Below are 23,190 nucleotides of genomic sequence, written 5' to 3'. Positions count from 1 at the left end.
TGCCAGACAGGGGTAATACCCAAAGCCACCTTTAAGTCAAAGTCGGACTCAACCAGTCTGAGAGTCAGGAGGATTTTCCAAGGCTCCAATTAAGGCGCAAGGCGGCAATGATTTCAGTGTTTCCTGCCCCAGCTCCTCTGGGGTGGAGCGGGGAGGGGGAGACTGCCTGAATCGCATTCTAGGCATCCTGGTCCCTAAGCCCAGGAGAGGGAAACGCGCACTACAACTCCCAGAGACCCTCGGGCTCTGTGGGCGGTCCCTGCCCGTCGCGGGGTAACCAGACCCGCCAATGGGGACTCGGAGCGGGGCGGAGGCGCTGCCCGGGCGGGGCGGGGCTGCGGGGAGGCGGCGGGCGAGCGGCGCCGCGGGCAGTCGAGCAGGAGCGCGGGGTGCGGAGAGCCGCGCGGGACACCGAGGGTCCCGGGCGGGTGCCTGGGGAACTCGCCCTGCCATGGGTAAGCGGCTCTGCCACCCGGTCGGGATGGGGCTCTGCGGCCCCGCGGGGAGGATGCCAGCTGTGCCCCGGCTCGCGTGGACGCCGCCGGGGTCACTCCTGGCTGAGGGGAGCGGGGGGAGCCACGGGGCCTGAGGCGGCTGCGGGGCCGAGGGCGCGGGGAGCAAAGCCTGAGCCTGGGGCGCCTGGGGCGCCGGCGTCCCCAGTCCGACCCGCAAGGCAAGGCACCGGGCAAGCTGGCTGTGTGCGCCCGCGCTCTTGGAACCAAGGGCAAGGCTGAAAGTTTGGCGGCCCGGGGCTTCCCGGGCGTTGATCTCGAAACTCTTTTCGCCGTCTCCGGGACCGAAATGTACCAGCCGCGGAGGGCTCTGCTGTCCCACTTCCTGCTGCGGTTTCAATCTCGAACGGGTCCGCTCATTTGTTGTGACAGCTGTCAGCAGCGCCGTCGCGGCCCCTCGCCTCCGCCCCCGCGACGACCCGCGGTTCTCAGAACCGCCCGCGCCGCCGAGAAAGGCGCGTCCTGCGCGGCCGCCGGTTCCTGAAAGTGGCCGCGCGGGTTTTCAAGAACTTGCTCGAGGGGCGCGCCGCCGCCGCCGCCTTCCGCCCCGTCCCTACTGATCTCTTCTGGACTTCGGGCTCTCTTCCCAGCCCTTCTCTTTCCTTGGGTCCCCAGAAGGGGCAGGCGTGCGGCACAGAGGGCTGGTGTGCAGGCTGCGGAGCGCACGGGCGATGGATGGAGAGGGTTCCCCTTAGCCTGGTGACAGAGGCGTCACCCGGGCGCAGATCCCTCCCGAGGGGTCCGGGGCTTGTGAGATGCAGTACTGGCCGGGCCAGCTCCTCTTTGTGAAGTCTTGGGCCAGCAGGGAAAGAGTAACAGGTGCTTTTTGTGTCCATCTGAGTCCCCCGCTGTTAGGAACCAATCCACGTATGGGAAACTCTGTGCCTACAGGTGGTGCCAAGGCTGAGAAAGGTTGGGGGTCGCTGGAACAGAGAGGTAGAGCCCCATCCTGGCTCTAGGGACTGACCTGGGACCTGGAACTGTAGCGGGGGGAGGTAGGGAGGGCTGCACCCTCCATCCTCAGGGGTCCCACGACTGACTCAAAGTCCCACGGGCAGCAACAACTGCCAGGCAGCAGGCTCCCAGCCATGGACGGGGGCTGACTGGCCGCTTCAAAGGCCGTCTTTGTTTCAGCTCAGGCTCAGACTTCAGCTGGGAGTAACTTAAGCCAACAACCTCGGCTGGGTGAGGGGGCAGGGCGTGCCTGGCGTTCCCCAGGCTGCTGCTGTTACCATGATGGGTAGCAACTGACGCGTGTTCCCAGTCAGTGACTTTTCATGAAAGGAAGTGGCACTTCCTTCCCATCACACAGAGGGTGAGTGGGGCGGGCAAGAGACGGGGCGAGGAGACAGGGGTGTGTCAGCCCCTCGGCTGTGTCGTGGCCCTCCCTTGGGTACTGGAGTAATCTGGTACCCAGGATATTTGGGCACAGGCCAGCAGCACCTGCCAAGCTTGTGATGGGGTGGGGGGAGCAGGGCAGCAGGTGTACTTCTCACCCAAGGCTGTGTGTGTGTGCAGGCTGGGGGCGGGGCTGTGCTTGCCTGAAAGCCTTGTTGCTAGCCAGCCTTCTGCTTGGAACGTTGGCCTGTGGAGTCTAGCACACCCAGCTTACAGATGGGGAAACTGAAGCACAACAGTTATATCTGATTCGGCAACAGTTGCAGCCCTGTGGTGCTGGAACCCTCGCTACATCCCTCTTCCTGCTCTTGCTGGATGCCAGCTGTTGTGTGGCACCCTAGAAGGAGGCATGGATCTCCCCATGCCAGCCCATGCCCTGGGTTGACCATCTTATCCCTGGCTGAGCTCCTCTGCTGGCCGCTCCTCACTGCACTACCTTTAGCTTCCTCCCAGGTTCCTCCTAGGTTCTGGCCAGGGGCAGCCACTCCCCTCTTTTCCCTCCCCCCCACTCTTTAGGGTGATAGGTGGTTAAAGACATCTCAGCTAGGAATCCCTCTGATGCAAAGGTGGCAGGGGCCAAGGGGCTCGGTGGAGCAGGTCCTGGCCTGGCTGCAGCCAGGATGTGGCTGATTTAGCAGTCAACACGCACCCGCTGTCACTGGCAGAGGAACAGGGGTGATGCCATATAGATCCACTTGGGGACAGCAGCCAAGGGTCTGGCCTCTGAGCTACCTGAGGGCTTTGGGGTATCACTGTTCCTATTGAAAATGCCAAACCAGCCCAGGGTTTCAGGGTTCAGTATCTTGAAACCATCAGACTGCTCCAGTTCTAAATCCCAGCCCTGTGCTGGTGGGCTGTGTGACCTCAGGCGAGTTACTGAGCCTTTATTAGTTTCAGGCATGACATGCATTCAAAAGGGACATAGCACCCACTGGGTGGCTGCAGATGAGCTGCTAGGCTGAGGCCAGCCAGAGCACAGCTTTGAGCAGGTTGGGGAAGCGGGAGGAGGAGCCGCTGCTGGCGCCTGCAGTGTGGACAATGGAAGGGAAATCACAGGGACTCCCGGAGCACACTAGGAAAGGCCCAGCCAGGGCTTCCAGAAGGCACTTCAGAGGACACAGGGTAGACCAGAATCCTTGAGGTCAGGTGATGCTGGCCCCACAGGGGCAGGGCTGTAAAGGTGCTGTTTCTCTCCGAGTCTTTTTCTTTCTTTCTTTTTAATAAGTAACTGTTTATTTTGTGAGGTTTATTTATTTACTTTTATTGGAAAAGCAGATTTACAAAGAGAGAGGGAGAGACAGAGATCTTCTCTCCACTGGTTCACTCTCCAAGTCGCTGCAACAGCCAGAGCTGGGCTAGTCCAAAGCCAGGAGCTTGCAGTTTCTTCTAGGTCTCCCTAGAAGAAACTGTGGGGTCCTAAGGCTTTGAGCCTTCCTCCACAGATTTTCCAGGCCACAAGCAGGGAGCTGGTTGGGAAGTGGAGCAGCTGGAACATGAACCAATGCCTGTATGAGAATCCAGCAGCCCCCTGCCCCCACCCCGCAGATGGAGGCTTAAACTACTATGCCACAATGTATTAATCCTTTTCTAAATTTACAGGCAGTTCAGTCAGAACCAAGTAATACTTTTTTTTTTAAAGAGCATGTGACAAAGTTATAGGATAATTCAGGCAGAATCATTTAATAAGAGGAGTAGTGGTGTCACCTACCCTCTGAATAGTGGGTTGTTTGACACACAGGGAACAGTGGGAGGGGATCCCAGCCTTCCACCAGCAAACACAGCAGAATGTCCCAAAGTGAACTCACGTGTGCTCCCATGACACGTCACCTGTCAAACACGGAGGCCACCTCGGCCAGCAGGGAGCCCTCTGGGTGATCCCTAGTCCAGGCCTTCCTGCAGAACAGATGGCGGGGATGGGAAATCAGCAGCCGGCCAGCACCCAACTTTTTCATCGCTGCTAGTTCCTCGATGAGAATGTCCATGTCTGAGTGATATTCGGGGGAGAAGGGGTATGTGGGACTCAGGACTTCAGAGGCAGTGTGTGGGAAGGCTGCGACCCACAGCCAGAGCATGATAGCAACTCAGGGCCCAGTAACCAGGTGGACCAAGGTGTGGGGACACTGGGGTAGGCAGCTGCATGAGCCCCTCCCCTGAAGAGCCAGGAGAGGGGGCCCGACCTTCCACTTGGACCCCACACCAAGAAGCAGCAGAGCTGGGAGCTGGGCAGGCAGGAAGACCAATCCCCATATATACTGCTGCAAGCTGGTTGTTCATGGTTGGACCACTTTTTTACTAATGAAGATTTACCTGGGGATTGGGCCACAATCCCAAGAAGAACAATTCTAAATATGGAAAACCCCCATGTCAAGATCCCTAAGGACTGATATTCTGAAAATCAAAATCCTGAAAATAGAGTTCCAGAAAAAAATTTAAAAACATTTATTTATAAGTTTTAGACCAGATTTGAGAAACAGAAAAATGACAGAATACTTTATAGGTCAGTATACAATAATAAAGGCAATAATAGAATATTTTTATAAACATAAGCATGTGTACTTGCAACGGCTGCCTGGGCATAGTAGAGGACAAACAGTATTCATAATGAAAAAGGTTAGAAAGGACAGTCTAGGGTAGGCATCTGACTTAGCTGAAAGGTAGCCACGCATCAGGTCAGAGTACCTGGGTTTGGCACCTGGCACTGACTCCTGGCTCCAGCTGCCTGCGGATGCTGACCCTGGTGGAGTGGGGCGGCGGGCAGAAATGATGGCTGAAACGGTTGTGTCCCTGCCAGCAGCGTGGGAGAGCTGGACTGAGTCCCTAACTCCCAGCTTCAGGCCCTGGGGGAGTGAAGCAATAAATGAAAAGTTCTCTGTAAATAAATACATATAGTTTTTCAGTGTAAGAAAAAAAATATGTGGGCCTGGCATGATGCTGCAATGGCTAAATCCTCACGTTGCAAGAGCCGAGATCCCAATATGGGCGCTGGTTCGTGACCTGGGTGCTCCACTTCTGGTCCAGCTCCCTGCTTATGACCTGGGAAAGCAGTCAGGAGTCATTCAACTCAGGTGCCTCGGGGGAATGACAGGGACCCAAAGACTTCAACTAGCACTTGTTCTGCCTCCCAGGGTGTATGTTGGTAGGAAGCTGGGTGGACAGTGGAGTGGGACTTTCAGGCCTTCCGATGGTGGCTGCAGGCATCCCAAGCCAAGCCTCTGGCCCGAGGCTCACCACACGCACAGATGTCATGATCAGTGTTGCGATAATGTGCTTTGGAAAAACAAAAGAAAACCTGCATAAATCACATTAGGATTCTCCCTCCAGTATTGGAAGCGATGCAAAGATGGAATATATAGCATAGTGAATGCTAAACAAATAATAATAATGCTGGCAAGTTAACACAGTGGGGATTTAAGAGCAAAAAGGAAACACCCTAAAAAGATCATTTGACTTTGGGGATTCCTGCATTTGGGATTTCATCACTTGGGGTTGTGAATTTAGGCTTAAGGATTTGACTTTGGGGGATTTCCACATTTTTGGATTTTGGCATATGGGGTTATGGCTAGCGCTGGAGTTGCCTGGAGCCCTGATGTATAAAGGGGCATGTCAAAATGTTCATGCAAAACAGGATTAAAAACTTAGTCTATTCTGTTGTTAAAAAAAAAATGTTTGGAATCCTTGCATTTCAGAGTTCATAAAAAATGTACATTCTGAAAAAACCCTGCACAGGTTTCGAAGTGGGTTGTTGGGGTACCAAAAATAAAGGGATCTCTGAATTCCCTTTTCCATGTACTTTTCCGAAGTCTCCTGGTGTCAGGGTTGAGGGCAGCAAGGGACAGAATGGAGGGAGGACCCTCCACACCCCAAAGAAGAGGAGAGTAGGTGGTCCTCACCGCAGACTGTGGCAGTGAGGCCCAGCAGCCGGCCAGCACAGAGAGCTGTGGTCCTGGCCAGGAGGCCAATGGAGGCCAGGTTCATCTGGGAACTCCGAGAGAGCTGTGGCTCGGGGCGCTTCAATCCTGGTCCCAGCTGGGGTTCAACAGCAACCTCCAGTTCAGGTCACTGGGACTCCGGGAGGCTTGCCGCAGTGTGGCCCAGGCACAGCTCACACGCTGCGGGGGCTGAGGGCAGAGGACCCCAGATCCTCTGGCCTTATGCCCCTCACTCTGGCTGCCCCCCAGGTGTTCCTCTTGGGTCCTGCTTCAACTGCCTGACTTTTCTGAAGCTGAGGGGCAGCAGCTGGCGGCTGTTGGCCCAGAGGCTCCCCATGAGAGCAGCCCTTGCATGTGGCCCTGGTCCCCAAAGCAAGAGAAGCCAAGGACAACAGAAAGTGGCTATGCAGGCCGGCAGGCAGGCAAAGGAGAGCTGGCAAGGGCAGGAAAATTCAGGAATTCACAGTTCACCAAGACCCAGGGACTTCCCATTTCACAGAAGGAAAGACTGAGGCAGCCAGCTTGGTTGGAAAGTGAGATGGGTCAGTTGTGCTCAGCATTTCTGGAGATTGGCTAGGTCACAAGTAGCCAGAAGCCAGCCGCAGGCATGGCCTGTGTGCACTTCTGCTCTGAGACAGCCCAGGGGTGTGTTTCCCAGCAGGCTGCTGGGGCTGCTGGGGTCAGCCTCCGGACAGTCTGAGACAGGTCTTGTGGCAGGTGGGGGGTCGACAGGTGTGTGAACTCCTGTGTGAGCTTCTAATCAGAGAACATACATGAAAGAGCTCGGGCACAGGCCAGGAGCCTGCCCAAGGGACAGTTGAGGAGCCCAGCACGGCTTGCTTATGGCTGTGCTGGGCTCCTGGGTGCAGTGGCCCCTGGACACTGTCCATGCCAGATCTCTTTGTGGCTGAAATGGAGGAGACGGGACAGCTCAGAGGTTCCCAACCAGGAGGCTTTCCTGTGTGGGATGGTGCCAGCCGTAGGAGGGACAATGGTTGTGGAAGGAGGTCGGTTCCCCATTTCAGGTGTACTGCCCACCTCAGTGCAGCCCTGGGCCATTTGTCAGCCAGATGGAGCCCGTGGTTGCTCCTGCCTTCTGCGGGGTGGGGTGGGGTAGGGCTGGGGTGTGGAGAGCTGCCGGCCCACCTGACTGCTCTGGTGTGGGTGGGAGCTGCTCAAGCTGCAGGCAGTGCAGTAGCCCAGAGCACAAGGGAAGGGGCTAGCGAAAGCCACCCAGCGAAGGGACTTGTCGGTGGAGACTTCAGAGGCCCCTGCAGGTAACAGGAGCATGCCGCCTAAATAGGGCCCGGTAGAACTCTGGATGCTGGGTTCGGCCAGGTGTTTGACAGCCAGCCAGGATTCACGGTTGTGGGAGGAGCTGCCTCCCTGCCCCCCTAAGCCTGGGACAGGCATTCCCTGGACACCCCTGCCAATCCCTACCCCTGCCTGCTTGACCACTGGGTGGTTTAGGGTTTCTTTCAAAGATGTGGGAAGAGGGCTGAGCCCCAGGACAGGTGGGATCAGAGGTGAGGAGAGAGGAGTGCCCTGGCCATGGGGGCCTGTGAGAGTATATGAGTGTAAGTGAGTGTGTGAATGTGTGAGGATGTGTGGGAGTGTATGCATGTGTGTGTATGATGAGGTATATGAGAGTGTATATGAGCAAATATGCTCACATGTACCTTTATGTGTGAGCATGTGTGTACCTGTGTGTGTGTGAATGAGCCTGTGTGTACCTGTGTGTGAGTCTGTGTGTGTGAGCCTGTGTGTGAGCTTCTATGTGTGTGAGCCTGTGTGTGTCTGTGTGTGTGAGCTCCTGTGTGTGTCTGTGTGTGTGAGCTCCTATGTGTGTGAGCTCCTGTGTGTGTGAGCCTGTGTGTGTCTGTGTGTGTGAGCCTGTGTGTGTCTGTGTGTGTGAGCTCCTATGTGTGTGAGCTGTGTGTATCTGTGTGTGTGAGCTCCTGTGTGTGAGTCTGTGTGTCTCTGTGTGTGAGCCTGCGTGTGTCTGTGTGTGTGAGCTCCTATGTGTGTGAGCTGTGTGTATCTGTGTGTGTGAGCTCCTGTGTGTGAGTCTGTGTGTCTCTGTGTGTGAGCCTGCGTGTGTCTGTGTGTGTGAGCTCCTATGTGTGTGAGCCTGTGTGTATCTGTGTGAGAGCTTCTGTGTGTGAACCTGTGTGTACCTGTGTGTGTGTGAATGAGCCTTATGTACCTGTGTGTGTGAGCTCCTGTGTATGTGTGAGCCTGTGTGTCTCTGTGTGTGAGCTTGTGTGTACCTGTGTGTGAGAGCTCCTGTGTGTGTGTGAGCCTGTGTGTATCTGTGTATAAGTCTCTGCGTGTGTGAGCCTGTGTGTACTTGTGTGTGTGAGCTCCTATGTATATGTGAGCCTGTGTGTGTATTATCTCTGTGTGTGTATTGTGTGTGGTGTTCAGAGGCACAGCCCACGTGCAGCCAGGGACAATGGGCACAGCTCACCCTGCGAGGCTGCCCCTCATCCCAGCCAGCAGGGGCTGGGGGAGACTCTCCTGGGCCACCTGTGCCCCCACGTGCACCTCATGTGCTCTCTCCTTCCTCTTCCCTGTCCCCCTCTCTCCCCGACAGCACCACCTGTGAAAGGGAAAAGGAAACAATCAGAGGAGGGGGATCCCCAAGACCCACCTGCATCACCTCAACCCTGTCCTGAGCAGAGCAGGAGCCACAGCCCGGTGGGCCTGGAGGTGAGTCGGGCGACTTCCCGGGACGTCTTCCTACTGCCCAGAAGGGAGTCCGGGGCCCCCCACCTTACAAGGCCAGCCTGGGACCCGCAGCAGAAGGCAAGCATGGACTTAGCCGTCACTTTCAAGTTTAGTCTTTGTAGCCAAGCCCCTTATTCTGATGCAAAGGCCAGGACCCTCATCTGCTCTCAGAGCAGAGAACTGCACCTGGGTCCTGCAGGTGAACATAACCGAGGCCTGGCTGCTGCTGGCTCAGGGAGGCTGACCGGACTGAGGCTACAGGGCCAGGAAGCACCGAGCACCGAGGTGCTACGGGACCTCACCGTGAGACGCACATGTGGCCTAGGAAGGGCACGTCATCCTGGCCAGCAGAGGGAGGGCAAGGCAGGGACCACTCCGTGGCCTTCCTGGGTGCCCTGGGCCGCCAGGCCTCTGTGGAGGCTTTGACCTAGGGCCCTGGACACAGGCTGGTGACATCTCTGCCCACCAGAGCTAGAGTTGAGGGCTGGGCACCATATCCGCTCCCCCCGCCTGCCTGTGATTTCTGCCTGTCCCCAGCCACCCCTCCGCTGAGGCCCACCCCGTTGCCTCCTGTTCTTTCCCCAGGACTCCCCCGAGACAGGCGGGGAGCGGGAGGAGGAGCAGGCCTTCCTGGTCAGCCTCTACAAGTTCATGAAGGAGCGACACACGCCCATCGAGAGGGTGCCCCATCTCGGCTTCAAGCAGAGTGCGTCCCTGGGGTGCAGGCAGGGAGGGAGGGGGTGCCCAGCAGAGAGACCCTCCCTCCTACGGTTGCAGGCAGGGCAGGGCCCTTGGGGCAGGCAACTCTACCCTGGGTGGCCTCAGGTGCAGGAATTGCAGCTAAGAAGGGACATACCCTGGGAGGGCCTGGCTGTGCGCCCTCTGCCAGCCATGCCCTGCATTGCAGAAGCCCGCCTGACCCGACCTGGGCACAGGGACGGCTGCAGGCTGTTCCCCACCTGCAGCAGATACCGACCCGCCTTGGCCTTCTCTTCCCTCCAGTTAACCTGTGGAAGATCTACAAGGCAGTGGAGAAGCTGGGGGCCTACGAGCTGGTAAGGAAAGCGCCTCACAGCTCACCTCCCCCCGCCCCGTGCTGCATCCCAGGCAGTTGGGGAAGGAGGCTGGCTGGGGGCGGTAGAGCTGATCTCGCTTGCAGAAGGAGGAAGGAGCCAGGATCCCAGATACCATGCCCCTGCTTGCTAGGGGGAGATGGATTGCCACCGACATTGGCTGCTCCAAGCCAGTTTCCCTCCTTGGCCCATCTGCTCTGCTGTCCTGTGCGTGGGTAACTGCTTGGGCCAGCAGTCAGTCGGGTGGCCCTGGGAGTGGGCAGGGCAGCCACCAAGAGAAGCAGGTGCAAAGCTGCAGCCCTTGCCCACCACACTGCCAGAGCTGTGAGCACCACACTGCCAGAGCATGCTCGCCTCCCGCACCCTGACCAGGCGCCCTTGCAGGTGACCGGCCGCCGCCTCTGGAAGAACGTGTATGATGAACTGGGGGGCAGCCCGGGCAGCACCAGCGCTGCCACATGCACACGCCGCCACTACGAGAGGTGGGCAGGGGCAGCTGCTGTGGGACCCCCAGAACAGGCAGAGCGCGCCGAGTGGCTGGGAAAGGGCAGTGGGTGGAGATGCCATGCCCCTACCCACCATCCCCTGCCCAAGGGCAGGGTGTCAGCTGCGTGTGCACCCACCCTTCTTGGGCCTGCTGCCCAAGGTGAACGGGTGCTCTAGAGGAACTGTGTGCAGTTGGGGAGCAAGTGCTACCCTCTGCCAGGAGTCTTCGGGGAGGTCAGGCGAGGGGAGGCCTGGCCTCCTGGTAGACTCTTCTTGCTCCTCCCCCAGGTTGGTGCTCCCCTATGTGAGGCATCTGAAAGGGGAGGAGGACAAGCCTCTGCCCCCCTCCAAGCCCAGGAAGCAGTACAAGCTGGCCAAAGAGCCACGGGGGGATGACAGGGCCCCCGAGAGGCCTAAGAAGGCCGTGGCAGCAGCCACCGCAGTGGACCAGCAGGTGGACCAGGTGAGCCCTGAGCCAGCACTGGCGGCCCAAGAACCCTGCTTCCAAAGCGCCTCCTAGTGGAGGGAGCTGTGCAAAGCACCCTACTAGGAACCCCAGCAACCCCTGCAGAAGCTGTGGCCCCCGGCACTGCGCACTGCGTCCCACATCCCACCCACCAGCCCTGTGTTCCCAACCCCAACACTGCTGTGTGCACTCAGGCAATGGTCACAGGGCACACAGGTGCTCCCAGAGCCAGCACAGGCTCCTGGCTGTCCTTTCTGAGCCCCCAGCTCTAACCTGGCTATTTTCCCATCAGATGATGCCGGGCAAGACCACCAAGGCCGATGCCACCGACCTGGCACGCTTCCCCAGCCAGGAGCCCCCCAGGGACAACATGCAAGAGCTGCACCCAGCCTCAGGGCCCTCTCTGCCCATGGTGGGCGCCGGCAGCTGCCCTGAGGCCTACCAGCGGCTCCTGTCCAGCTTCTACTGCAAGGGGACCCATGGCATCATGTCGCCACTAGCCAAAAAGAAGCTCCTGGCCCACGTGAGCAAGGCAGGGGCCTTGCAATGCCAGGAGGAAGGCTGTCGGCACGGCGCGGGTGGACCGAGCGGGGCGCCCCGGGGGACCCCGGCAGCCACCCATCTCTCAGAGAGTCCCCGGAGCCCCAGCAGGCCAGCCGAGAGCTCCGGGTCCAGGCTAAGCACCCCTCAGGAGGGACCACAGACCCCAAGGGGCAGCCCCCCGGATGAGGCTCGGGGCCTGGCGACCCCTGTCTTTACAGGCTGCTTCCATGCCTACCCTGCCGAAGTACTGAAGCCCATCAGCCAGCACCCCCGGGACTTCTTCTCCAGCCTCCACAATAGGATGCTTGAGGGGCCACCAGCCAAGGAGCCCCCCCTGACGTGGGGTGGGGAAGCAAGCCGGCCCTCAGCCTTCCACAGGAGCAGCTCCCAAAGGAGCGGCTTCTACCCAAAGCCCAAGGCCTGCTGGGTGTCCCCCATGGCCAAGGTGCCCCCCGAGAGCTCCGTGCCCCCACCTGCTGCCCCTCACAGCAGCAGCCCCGGCCTCAGCAGCAAGCGCGCCCTGGGCGAAGAGGGCTTTGCCCATGGCGGCAAAAAACTACGGGCCGTGTCTCCCTTCCAGAAGGAGCCAGACTCGAAAGAGGGCGGGGCCCAGGCCACGGGCCCTGGTGTGGCTGTCTCCTGCCTGCTGGGGCCTGCACCCCCAGAAGCTTACAGGGCTGCCACTGCACTGCGCTGCCCGCTCAACCTGGCCTGCACCCCAGACCCCTTGAAGGGCCAGGTCGCTTTCCCCTTCAGCCCCTTGGTCATCCCGGCCTTCCCGGCCCACTTCCTGACCACGACAGGTCCTGCACCCCTAGCCACCGGCTTGATGCACCTGCCGCCTGCATCCTTCAACCACAGACTCAACCCAGCCTCAGCCGCCTGGTCTGTGCCACCTGGGCCAACCTATGCGGCACCACACTTCTTCCACCTCAACACCAAGCTGTAGGTCAGAGCCCGCCATGCCACACCACATGGCCAGAGATGGGCAACCAAGGCCTGGTGCCCAGGGAGGCAGTGGGAAAGCCGACTGTCTCAGGGACTGGGGACCCAGTGGTGATCAAACTTTGGGAGAGAATGGTGGGCAGTGGGCATCTTCCAGCCAGAGCCTCCCAGAACATGGGCTGGTGTGTATGGGTGCAAGGGGCTGGGAGGGCCTGAGGAGCTGGGGGCAGTTCAGGCACTGGGGTCGTCTTCAGAGAGCCCAATAAAGACACGAGTATGTTTCCACCCTGCCTCAGTTGTATGCCGTATGAGGGCACAGGTGAGACTGCCAGTGCAGGAGTGAGAGAGAGAGAGGTCCTCTAGTGAACTGGGTGATGCCAGCCCACCCGGGAGTCAAGGGGGCCTCCTGGGATACTGCTCAGACTTTGCTGTGTAGCCCACGCCTAAGCCGTCCTCAGAGGCTCAGAGCAGGATAACGCTGAGTGCAGGGTCCTGTGAAGGGAGGGACATGGGATGGGACACCCCCTGCCGCCTAAATGCCAGGGGTAGAGAGTGAGGCCAGGGTGCAGGCAAGCTCCCTGGCACTGAAGGGTGGGTGGTTGGGGGAGCAGGGCCCCCAGTCTCTGCCTCCAGGGGCTGCCTGTTGGGCAGGGGCTCAGGCAGAGGGCAGCGGTCAGCACTGCGTGAACACTCCTCAACTGGACAACACCACCACCCAAGTCCCTGCTTCCTCCTGGGAGGAGCCAGGCTGCCAGCCCTGAGCTGCAGGGAGCCGCTGAATTCTGCCTGATGTCCAGGCGGACACCCTAGGCACTAGGTTGCAGTCCATGGAAGTTAGATCCCCTTTGTAAGGGGGAAGGCGAGGGCCCCCTGTGGTGGGCCAGGGTTGCCAGGACTCCATCTGCAGAGCAACCCTGGCTCTGCCCTCCATGGTGGTAGGACATGGGCACAGGAAGATCAGCGTTGACGGTGGCACCCCCTGGAGGCTGTCCTGGGAAAAATCTCACATGGGGCTGCTTAGTCCTGCACTGCCTGTGTGTGCCTCAAATGCCAGGCCCCATCTTTAATCACTTCCAAGTGCACAACTTGATGGCATTAAATGTACATTCACAATGTGAGGCAACTGTTCCTGATAGCCACTTGCAGGTGCACAGTTTAAAACAGCAGTCAGAGGGCCCGGCGGCATGGCCTAGAGGCTAAAGTCCTCGCCTTAAATGCCCCGGGATACCATATGGGCACCGGTTCTACTCCCGGCAGCTCCACTTCCCATCCAGCTCCCTGCTTATGGCCTGGGAAAGCAGTCGAGGACGGCCCAATGCTTTGGAACCCTGCACCCATGTGGGAGACCTGGAAGAGGTTCCTGGTTCACTGCTTCGGATTGGCACAGCACCAGCCGTTGCGGCTCACTTGGGGAGTGAATCATCAGACGGAAGATCTTCCTCTCTTTCTCTCCTCCTTTCTGTATATCTGACTTTGTAATAAAAATAAATAAATCTTAAAAAAAAAAAAAAAAAACAGCAGTCAGAGAAGGCAACTCCGATTGATTGGGGCGACAGGGAGGGGTGAGACCCCAGGAGGCCCCCAACCAGTGAGTCCAAGGAGCTAAGAGGTCTGGGAGTTTGGGTAGAGGGAGTGTGTGTGTGTGTGTGTGTGTGTGAGGGGGTTGGGAATGGGAGAGGACAAAGGTGACCTGGTCAGGCAGGCTTCTCTTGGAAGGAGATGTATGCTCCCAGGACACATCTCTCATAGCTGGACATGTGGGTGCGGGCAGCGTGGTCTGGGCACAGCTCTGGGTTGGGTGGGCCAGTAGCAATTAATGACCCATATTGCTTTTCTGGGATACACAGAGGAACATGTTGGGACCTAGGGAGAAGCAAGAGGAGGGGGTGGGGTGGGATGGTCATGTGGGGGCATGCCTTGGGGTGTCTGGTACCACTCAAGGTTCGTGGCTCATGCTTCAGAGAGCCCAGGCCATCAGTTCGTGCAAGGCCAGGAGTCGGTGGGAGCCAGATTTCAGGTGGGAGAATCGGGTGAAACAGAGCTGGGGCTCACTGGGGAGGACAGGGCTGAAAGTCACCCCAAGTCGAGACAGATACAGTGCTTGGACAAACACAGTGGGCCAGGGCCTGCAGCAGGGGCCCCAGAAGGAACGTACCCTAGAAGGGGCGACAACAGGAGGGCCCAATGTGGACCACTGGCCCATACCGGGGACTTCGGGGGAGAGGACAGGGGCATGGTCCACCCGGGTGAGCACAGGGACAGCTGGCAGGGAAGGTACTAGAAGGGCATCTGGGAGTCTAGGAGGGAAGGCAGTAGGTGGTGGCCTGAAGATGGTTTTCAGTCTTTTGAATTCAGTCTTTTGAATTCAGCTGATTCGTTTCAGAATCGGCTTTCCAATTAAAATGTGGCTGTGGGGATTTTTCCATCCTTAAAAAAGGGGGTTTCTGGCGCAGGGATTGCTTCCCGAAGCTGAGCAGGGCCTGGGACAGAGTGACCATCCGTTGGTGGCCTCCTGCACACCCCTGGGCCGAGGGACGCGCCCTCTGCCCGGCCAGGTCCTGCCGCCGCGCGGACGCTAGGCGGCGCTGCGTCTCCGTGTTTCCCAGGAGAAGGACCGGGAGGAGGTCGAGGCTGGAAAACCGCAGGAGAGGATCCCAGCTAGGCTCCTGGGCTGCGCATCCCTCACATGAGCCGGGTGACCCTGAGAGAGACGCCAGTGCTGACAGTGGCCAAGGGTAAGGCTCCCTGGCCCCCTGCCCAGCCACTGCCCCTTAGCCCGTGGAGCTGCCCTCCCCCCCCCCCCCCCCGGCCTGGCGGGGGTGTGGCCTTGGGGCCCGTGAGTCCCTGTCTCCTCAGGCCGTGGGCCTCAGCTGTGGCGTGGAAATGAGTCACTGTGCCCTCAGGAGTGCTGGGCATTTGGGGACGGTGCTTTGTTAACTGTGAGTCAGCCCTGCCCGCCCTGGCCGCAGTTCTCCTGGCTGCTCTGGGACCCTACTGTCCACCTCACCCCCTTGACATTCCTGCATGTGTGTGCTGACCACCACCTTCCTGCCCAGTGTATGACTCATGCCCTCCCTGACCTCCGTGTCCTGTCTGTCTGTGAGCTGAGAATCCAACCAGGTATCAGCTCCCGCTGTGGTTGTCTGCAGCTTTGGGTTGGCTCAGTGTGAGAGTGATGCAATTGGTTAGTAATGTCTGCCACAGCCACAGAAAGGGGTGCGGGGGCTTACCTGCCACGTGGGTGCCCTCTCCTTCTGAGGGCTATGATGTAAACAGTGCATGATGATGGGCAGTCAAACTCAGGTCCCTGACCTCACTGTCGTTCCTCCCGCAGCCGCCACTCGTGAGCACAGGTTGTCGGGGAGCGGGGCTTGGACTGGGCACCACATCACCATGAGCCGCAAGGTAGACGGCTACCTTAGTTATCAGGGGGGAGGCCTGTTGGGAGCCCTCCAGCTGGACTGCCTCCTCCCCTCCCCTCCCCTCTCCAGCCTCAGTGAAAGAAAGAAGAGAGGGAGAAGAAGAGAGAGGAAGGGAGAGGGGAGGAGGGACCATTTGGGAGTGAACCAGTGGGTAGAAGATCTTTCTTTCTGTCTCTCCTGTCTGTAACTCTGCCTTTCAAATCAAAATTTAAAATTAAATCTTGGGCCCAGCGCTGTGGCCTAGCGGCTAAAATCCTCGCCTTGAATGCACCAGGATCCCATATGAGCACTGGTTCTAATCCCGGCAGCCCCGCTTCCCATCCAACTCCCTGCTTGTGACCTGGGAAAGCAGTCGAGGACGGCCCAAGGCCTTGGGACCCTGCACCCACGTGGGAGACCTGGAGGAGGTTCCTGGCTCCTGGCTTTGGATTAGCACAGCATCAGCCATTGCAGCCACTTGGGGAGTGAATCACTGGACGGAGGATCTTCCTCTCTGTCTCTCCTCCTCTCTGTATATCTGACTTTGCAATAAAAATAAATAAACCTTTAAAAAAAGATAGCCATGTCTGCATGATGACCAATCACTTGCAATAAACACCAGTTTCTAGGACACGATGGAAATTTGGGCAAGCAGGACTGTAATGCTGACAGCTAACAGTTGCCAGGTACTTTGTTCCAGGTTTGATACGAGGCAGGGCCAGGTTTCCTGATGAGGAAATTTCTAGTTTCACCTTTGAATCCCCTAGGAGAAGGCTAAAGGAGGGAATGAGTTGCCTAAGGGCACAGCTGGCAGCAGGGCGGGGCACAGCTGGTTTCCCTTATTCTACCCGTAGAGGCGAGTGCATAGGGGCTGTGCGCGCAGGCAGGTGCACACCTACGGGCCTGTGTGTGCACTGGGCAGCTCTAACAGCAATGCAATTACCTGCTTCCCCTTCCTGTCACCACATCTTCACAGTTCCAAATCAGAGCTTAGGGTGTGATTTCAGGGGAACCTTGTGTATTATTTATTATTTTAATTTGAAAGGCAGAGTTACAAAGAGAGAAGGACAAAGAACTTCTATCCCTTGGATCACTTCTCAAATGGCAGCCGGAGCTGAGCTGATCTGAAGCCAGGAGCTTCTTCTGGGTCTCCCATGTGGGCAGAGGGGCCCAGGGATTTGGACCATTCTCCACTGCCACCTCAGGCCATTAGCAGAGAGCTGGACAGGAAGTGGAACTGCCAGGACTCTAACTGGCACTCATATGGGATGCTGGCAGAGGCTTAGCCAGCTATGTGATTGTGCTGCTCCATCCCCATTTTTTTTTAAAGATTTATTTTATTTTTATTACAAAGTCAGATATACATAGAGGAGGAGAGACAGAGAGGAAGATCTTCCGTCCAATGATCCACTCCCCAAGTGACAGCCACAGCCGGTGCTGCACCGATCCGAAGCCAGAAACCAGGAGCTTCTTTCAGGTCTCCCACGTGGGTGCAGGGTCCCAAAGCTTTGGACCGTCCTGACTGCTTTCCCAGGCCACAATCAGGGAGCTGGATGGGAAGTGGAGCTGCCGGGATTAGAACCGGCGCCCATATGGGATCCCGGGGCGTTCAGGGCAAGGACTTCAGCCACTAGACCACGCCAACGGGCCCTCCATCCCCATTTTTAAGATATATGTATTTATGGGAAAGACTGAAAGACAAAGAGACAGGACAAGATATGCCATTTGCTGGTTCCTTCCTCAAATGCCTGCTAGGACTAGGCCAGGTTCAATGTCAGGAGCTGGGAACCCAGTCCATGTCTCCCATGTGGGTGGCAGGAGTCAAGTACTTCTGAGCCATCACCTGCTGCTTCCCCAGGAGTGCAGGAGCAAGAAAGCAGAGGAGGTAGAACCATGCCCCAACCAGGCGCTCTGTCACTGGACCTGGGCAACCCAGGCAGCCTCTTTGTGTTGTTTTTAAAGAGTTATTTATCTTTTTTTTTTTTTTTATCAGAAAGGCAGAGTTACAGAGAGAGAAACAAAGACACAGAGACATTTTATCTACCACTGGTTCACTCACCAAGTGGCCACAATAGTTGGAACTGGGTCAGTCTGAAGTTGGGAGCCAGGAGCTTCTTCTGGGTCTCCTACATGGGTACAGGGGCCCCAGGACTTGGGTCATCCCCCATTGCCTTTTGAGACATATCAGCAGGGAGCTGGATCAGAAGTGGAGCAGCCAGGACCCCAATCAGAGCCTGTATGGGATGCCAGCACCATAGGCAGAGAATTAGCGTGCCACATCCCTGTGTCAGCTTGCTGCCCCCCAAGCACCGTCTTAACCTTGGTGCCAAGCACCTGTCCCCCTGCCAGCAGTGGAGGTGCAAGAGCCACAAGCCATGGCATGCAGTGGTCTTTAAAGCTGGCAGGTAAGCAGACGCCCCTGGAACCCGCAGTAGGAACGCAGTCCTGTGATGGCTGATGTAACCCCATGAGACCTGCTTTGTGCTTCCGGTCTCCAGGACTGTGGTCTATCATGATCTGTATTTGGTTTTAGCTGCCGAATTGAGGTAGCTTATTATAGCAACAGTGGACTAATAGCATGGATGCTGTGAGGAATGTAAATAATTTATGGCCAGAGGGCAGTTTTAAAATTTGCCTGGTAAATTCTTAACACTCCTTTCCAGACGCGGAGCCTGATTCCCTTCCCGGAACATGGGCTGGAATTAGTGACTCATCTAATGAATAAACTAACAAAGTAAGGCATAAAGGAGAGTGTGTGACCTTCTCCATACAGAGAAAAACTTGTGATATTTATATATCTTTAAAATTATTTTCATTGTATCTGAAAAGCAAGAAGAGAATCCATCTTCCATGCACTGGTTCATTCCCCAGGTGCCTACGACAGGTAAGGTCGGGTCAGGCCAAAGCCAAGACCCAGCACGCAACCTAGGTCTGTCGTGTCGGGAGCAGGAAGCCCAGCACTCAGCCGTTATCTGCTGCCTCCCAGGAGACACAACAGCAGGAAGCAGGACTCAGGGTGGGGACTTGGGCATTGTGACGTGCGATGCGAGCGTCCGAAGGGAATCCCAAGTGCTGCACCCGACACCCGCCCTGGTGTGTAACTGGTTCAGTGGGGGGCACAGTGACCTATAGGCAGCCATGTCCAACCAGCAAAGACCACACTAATGGCTTCTGATAAAAAAACAACAGATGACGTGACCATGGTTAGGGTGATTTGATAAAAGGTTTGTTTCATAACTTGCATCACGCAGTAAACATTTCATAACACTCTTATTTGGTGAGTAAAGGCAAACTTACATTCTTTAGATGATTGTATCAGCTACTAAGTGCTCGGCCACCACTCCTGGGTCAGTATTTCTGCCTTCTCAAGCCCCGGCTGGGCCCTCTCTCTTGCCATGCAAGCCTGTGGTGTCCATGAACGTGGCACTCAGTTTGTTTTCCAGGAGGCCCATGCTCCCCAGTACTCTCCGCAGAGACAGTGCAGTGATGTCCTGGGCACCTGCAGCCACCCTGGCGTCTGACAAATGCGTGTGCAGGATCGTGTCACACTCCCTATGTAGCAGGCCTGTTGTGGAGACAGCCCCACATTGTCCCCCTAGGCCAAGTGTCCTGCCTGTGGCCCCCTGAGCATGGCTGCTGGCCTCGGGATTCCAAGCCCTGACATCCTGAACCAACAAGAGGGTTTATTTCATTTTTAAAAGATTTATTGACTTATTTATTTTGTATTAGAAAGTCAGGTTTACAGAGTGAAGGAGAGACAGAGGAAAAGATCGACCACTCACTGGTTCACTCCCCAAATAGCCGCAACGGCTGGAGCTGATCTGATCTGATTTGAAGCCAGGAGTTTCTTCTAGGTCTCCCACGCAGGTGCAGGGTCCCAAGTACTTGAGTCATCCTCTGCTGCTTTCCCAGGCCATATGCAGAGAGCTGGATCAGAAGTGGAGCCACTGGGACAGAACCAGCATCCATTATGCTTGAAGGTGGAGGATTAGCTTCCAACAAGAGGTTCTGACTCAAGCTTATTGCAGGTTCCTTGACACATGCCCTTGGCTGCAGATGTCTGAGCCTATGACATGGCCACCAACTACTTCTGTGACAGCCGATACTTTTGTGACAGTGGCATGTGACAGTCCACAGCCATCCCCAGCATGGTCCAGCACTACTGCCCTACAAGGCTCAGCACTACCTCACTGGATTAATGGGTTTCAGCAGAGCCATGGCTATGTTCCCAGGGAAAACGCTGTGTGTCTGGGAATGTCCCAAATCTTCCTGAGATTCCCAGAATCCTCTCCACAAATCCCTCTTTGGGTCAAGGCCCATCAGATGCAATTTATATGTTTTCAGCATTAAGCATAATACAGAGTTTTATTTTATTCTTTTTGTTGTTGCTGTTTAACACATTTATTCCTTTAGTTAAACCGCTTCTATACAATTAAAATATATGGTGTAAGATTTTAAATGGAAAGGAATTATGGCCTCAGGTTTGAATGAGATTGCCACCAAAAATGTCTCAAAATTAACTGAGTTTTCTGAAATCCATAGAGAAAATAGAAAACTTGGTTCAAGGAAACCAGCAATAACATTTTGAAATCCAACTACTTGTTAAAATTTTCTTCATACTGAGAATCCACCCAGGGAAATGGCAGCTTAACCTGGAGACGTGATGCAATCAGAAGGTTGGGCAACAACCGACGGCCAGACTTTGTTCAGGAAGATCTTAAAGGTAGTGAGTCTGACAAGGGATGAGATAGATTAACTACAGCTAACAGGGGTGACTTGAAACCAGGAGCTTGTAGTAACGGTCATTTTTTCACTAATGTGGACAAACCAAGATAATCTTTTAGAACTGGCTGGACTGAAAGACACAAGTTTAAATAGCTAACCTCACTTTCCGCCCTATATGTGGATAGAGGACCTGCAGCATATAGTCTGCCACAGGCATACCTCAACATTGGTTTTCTACTATTGATACATTTGAACATCTTCATGTGACAGTCTACTAGATTCCCACTTTAGTACTGATTACTATCCTGTAAATCTTTTTTTTTAAGATGTATTTTTATTGGAAAGTCAGATATACAGAGAGGAAGATCTTCATTTGCTGATTCACTCCCCAAGTGACTGCAATGGCTGGAGCTGAGCTAATCCGAAGCCAGCAGCCTAGAGCTCTTCTGGGTCTCCCACGCGGGTGCAGGGTCCCAAGGCTTTGGGCCATCCTCGACTGCTTTCCCAGGCCACAAGCAGGGAGCTGGATGGGAAGTGGAGCTGCCAGGATTAGAACCGGCATCCAGATGGGATCCTGGCACATGCTAGGCTGCTAGAATTTAGCTGCTAGGCTACCGTGCTGGGCTGTACCCTGTAAATGTTTAGGTAAATCACTTAACCTGATTCAATTCCCATGAAAACATTCCAGTGCACACACAACACATATTCAGAACCCTAGAGCTGAGTGAGGAGCTTTCATGGTTTCGTGGAATGCACAACAAAACTGTTTGGGATAAGCTAATTTCATTTGACTAATTTCTTAAGTTATATTCAGTGCTTGAAAAACAATGGCATTAGTGAAAACAGTTTTTAGAGACAGAAGCTTCAAACACTGAACACTGGAGCAGATCTAGAAAATCTAACACGGTCATTACCACCGGGTCAGGACACTCCCAGCCTATCAGTTTCCACATAAATCTGATTGTTTGTCCTTGCTAAACCAAATCCCAGAAGAGCATACCACATGCATGAAACACAATCTACAGGGCTTCAGCATTCCTTTTTCAATTTATTTTACATCTGTTATACCAAACGGCATGTTCTAAACACTGACATAACTCCCTAATAAAATTAAGACAAAGTACCCATGAAGTATCTGCAGGCTAGTTTTAACAAACCACACCTTTAGGCAGACATGACTGTCCTGAATGGTTTATTAGGTATGAAGTTTACAAACATGACTGACTGGTGTTAGTGGTAGCCGTGCAGCTGGAGCGTGCTGCGCCTTCTCCAGGATGCAGGGCAAGAACTACCAATCGTGTGGTGGAACCTGTGGCCCTTTCCCAGGGACTCTTGTGGCCTGCAGATGTCAGCCCACGCATCCCCTGTGCTTATGGCCTGGCTGTCAGGGTTTCTTCTGATAGCTTTATGGAATGGATCAATGAGCATAACATCAAAAAATTTGTATGTGGAATCTTCACCAACCCAGTAAGAATTCAGCACTCGCAGAGCCCCGCAGTGATGCCCAGCTCGTTCCTCGGCGACAAACTGCAAGCTTCACGCAAACTTCAGCTGGTTAACACCACGATGGACAGGCTTGTCAGGTTGCGCCCCTAGGCACACGAATCCTCTATATGATATAACCTTGCTTGGCCTTGTAGCCCAGCCTGCATGGGGCAGGGCGCCTGGTGCAGCGCCGAGAGCTGGTGGCCCTGCCAGCAGTGGACCTGTAGCAGGAAGCGCATCACGTCCCATCTTCTTCCTCCTTAGCTCCTGCATGCACTTGTAGGCACCCATCCTGGCTTACCTGATGGCTGCCAGACGAGACGGAAAGCCCATCTTATTCTATTTGGGGCTGTTCTTCACAACTTTTACAAATTTGCTGATCAAACAAATTAGCTTTGGCTCTATTTAATGTTTAAGGTTATGAAAAAGTAAGTCTGTTGAACTAAATTGAATTCATTATTCTGGCAAGCTTGATTTTGACACTAATTATGCTCTTGAGCTGTGGCAACTGGAAGAGAGCTTCGGAGACTTTTACATTAATTCAAACCTTGTACTGATTCTAAATTGAGTAATTACGAGGGCACAGAAAGAGTTCATGGAAAAATGGAATTCCATTTCCAAATCAATCCCAAGCAAATACTGAAACATTAATTATTAATTGACTAATTAACTGATAATTAATTTTCCCTTCACATGACGCTGAAAGGCAAAAGGAAAAAACTAAAACAAATTTAATAATTAAATTGAACAAAGAGATGCTTCCACAACAGGGGCTGCTGCTTGGAACACCTGCAACCCATCTCGGAGTATCTAATTTGAGTTACAGATTCTCAGCTTTCGGTTAAGCTTCCTGCTGGTGTGCAGGCTCGGAGGCAGCAGGAGACAGTACCAGCCCTTGCATATCTGGCTGGAGTTCCAGGTTCCTGGCCCAGTCCTGGCTGCACCAGGCATTTGGGGAATAAAACCAGGATACAGGTGATATGCTTGTCTGTCTCAATGTCTTTTAAATAAAACAAATAATCCTACCATTTAAAGAGAGCAGCCTTAACTGTTCCCTCTGAGGGTCAGCAGCGTTGTGGTGCAGTTTAGGCCACTAAAAAGAGAGAGAGAGAACCTCTTGGGTTTGACACGGTGGCTCTGTGACTGAATCCTTGCCTTGCATACACTGGGATCCCATATTGGTGCTGATTCATGTCCCGCCTTCTCCATTTCCCATCCAGTTTCCTGCTTGGGGCCTGAAAAAGCACCTGCATAGGCAACCTGGAGGAAGCTCCTGGCCATTGATGATATAATGAATCAATATATGGCCAGAGATCTGCTCATCTCTGGCCCTTGCGGCCACCTGGGGAGTGAACCAGCAGGAAGATCTTTTTCTCTGTTTCTCCTTCTCTTTGTAAATCTGCCTTTCCAATAAAAATAAATCTTTTTAAAAGCAAAAGAAAAAGAACCCTTCTTTGGTATTACTTTTTATCCAGATGGAAGTGACTGGACAGAACA

At 55.1% G+C, this 23,190-nt stretch overlaps 1 protein-coding gene and 1 pseudogene across 1 annotated transcript; one reads left to right on the top strand and one right to left on the bottom strand.

The window, feature by feature from the left end:
• The first annotated feature begins 334 nt into the window (after positions 1–334).
• Positions 335–12,491, top strand: ARID5A (AT-rich interaction domain 5A). The gene is made up of 7 exons (XM_004590846.3): positions 335–455; positions 8,436–8,551; positions 9,155–9,275; positions 9,572–9,624; positions 10,027–10,124; positions 10,417–10,591; positions 10,887–12,491. The coding sequence occupies exons 1-7, from the start codon at positions 452–454 to the stop codon at positions 12,084–12,086; spliced, it is 1,767 nt and encodes a 588-aa protein (XP_004590903.3). The 5' UTR covers positions 335–451; the 3' UTR covers positions 12,087–12,491.
• An 8,493-nt stretch (positions 12,492–20,984) lies between these two features.
• Positions 20,985–21,984, bottom strand: LOC101519622 (large ribosomal subunit protein eL15-like; annotated as a pseudogene).
• Between the last annotated feature and the right edge of the window lie 1,206 nt (positions 21,985–23,190).

The sequence above is a fragment of the Ochotona princeps genome, chromosome 8 (assembly GCF_030435755.1).
Source record: "Ochotona princeps isolate mOchPri1 chromosome 8, mOchPri1.hap1, whole genome shotgun sequence".
Classification (NCBI taxonomy): domain Eukaryota; kingdom Metazoa; phylum Chordata; class Mammalia; order Lagomorpha; family Ochotonidae; genus Ochotona; species Ochotona princeps.
Note: the sequence above shows the minus strand (reverse complement) of the source record. Positions and strands in the feature narration are given on the sequence as shown.

What these genes read in the sequence shown, in the direction of transcription:
- ARID5A (XM_004590846.3), top strand. An exon ending in CCATCTCGGCTTCAAGCAGA is followed by an intron (nt 9,276 to 9,571) that starts GTGCGTCCCTGG and finishes TCTTCCCTCCAG; the next exon opens with TTAACCTGTGGAAGATCTAC. An exon ending in ACACGCCGCCACTACGAGAG is followed by an intron (nt 10,125 to 10,416) that starts GTGGGCAGGGGC and finishes CTCCTCCCCCAG; the next exon opens with GTTGGTGCTCCCCTATGTGA.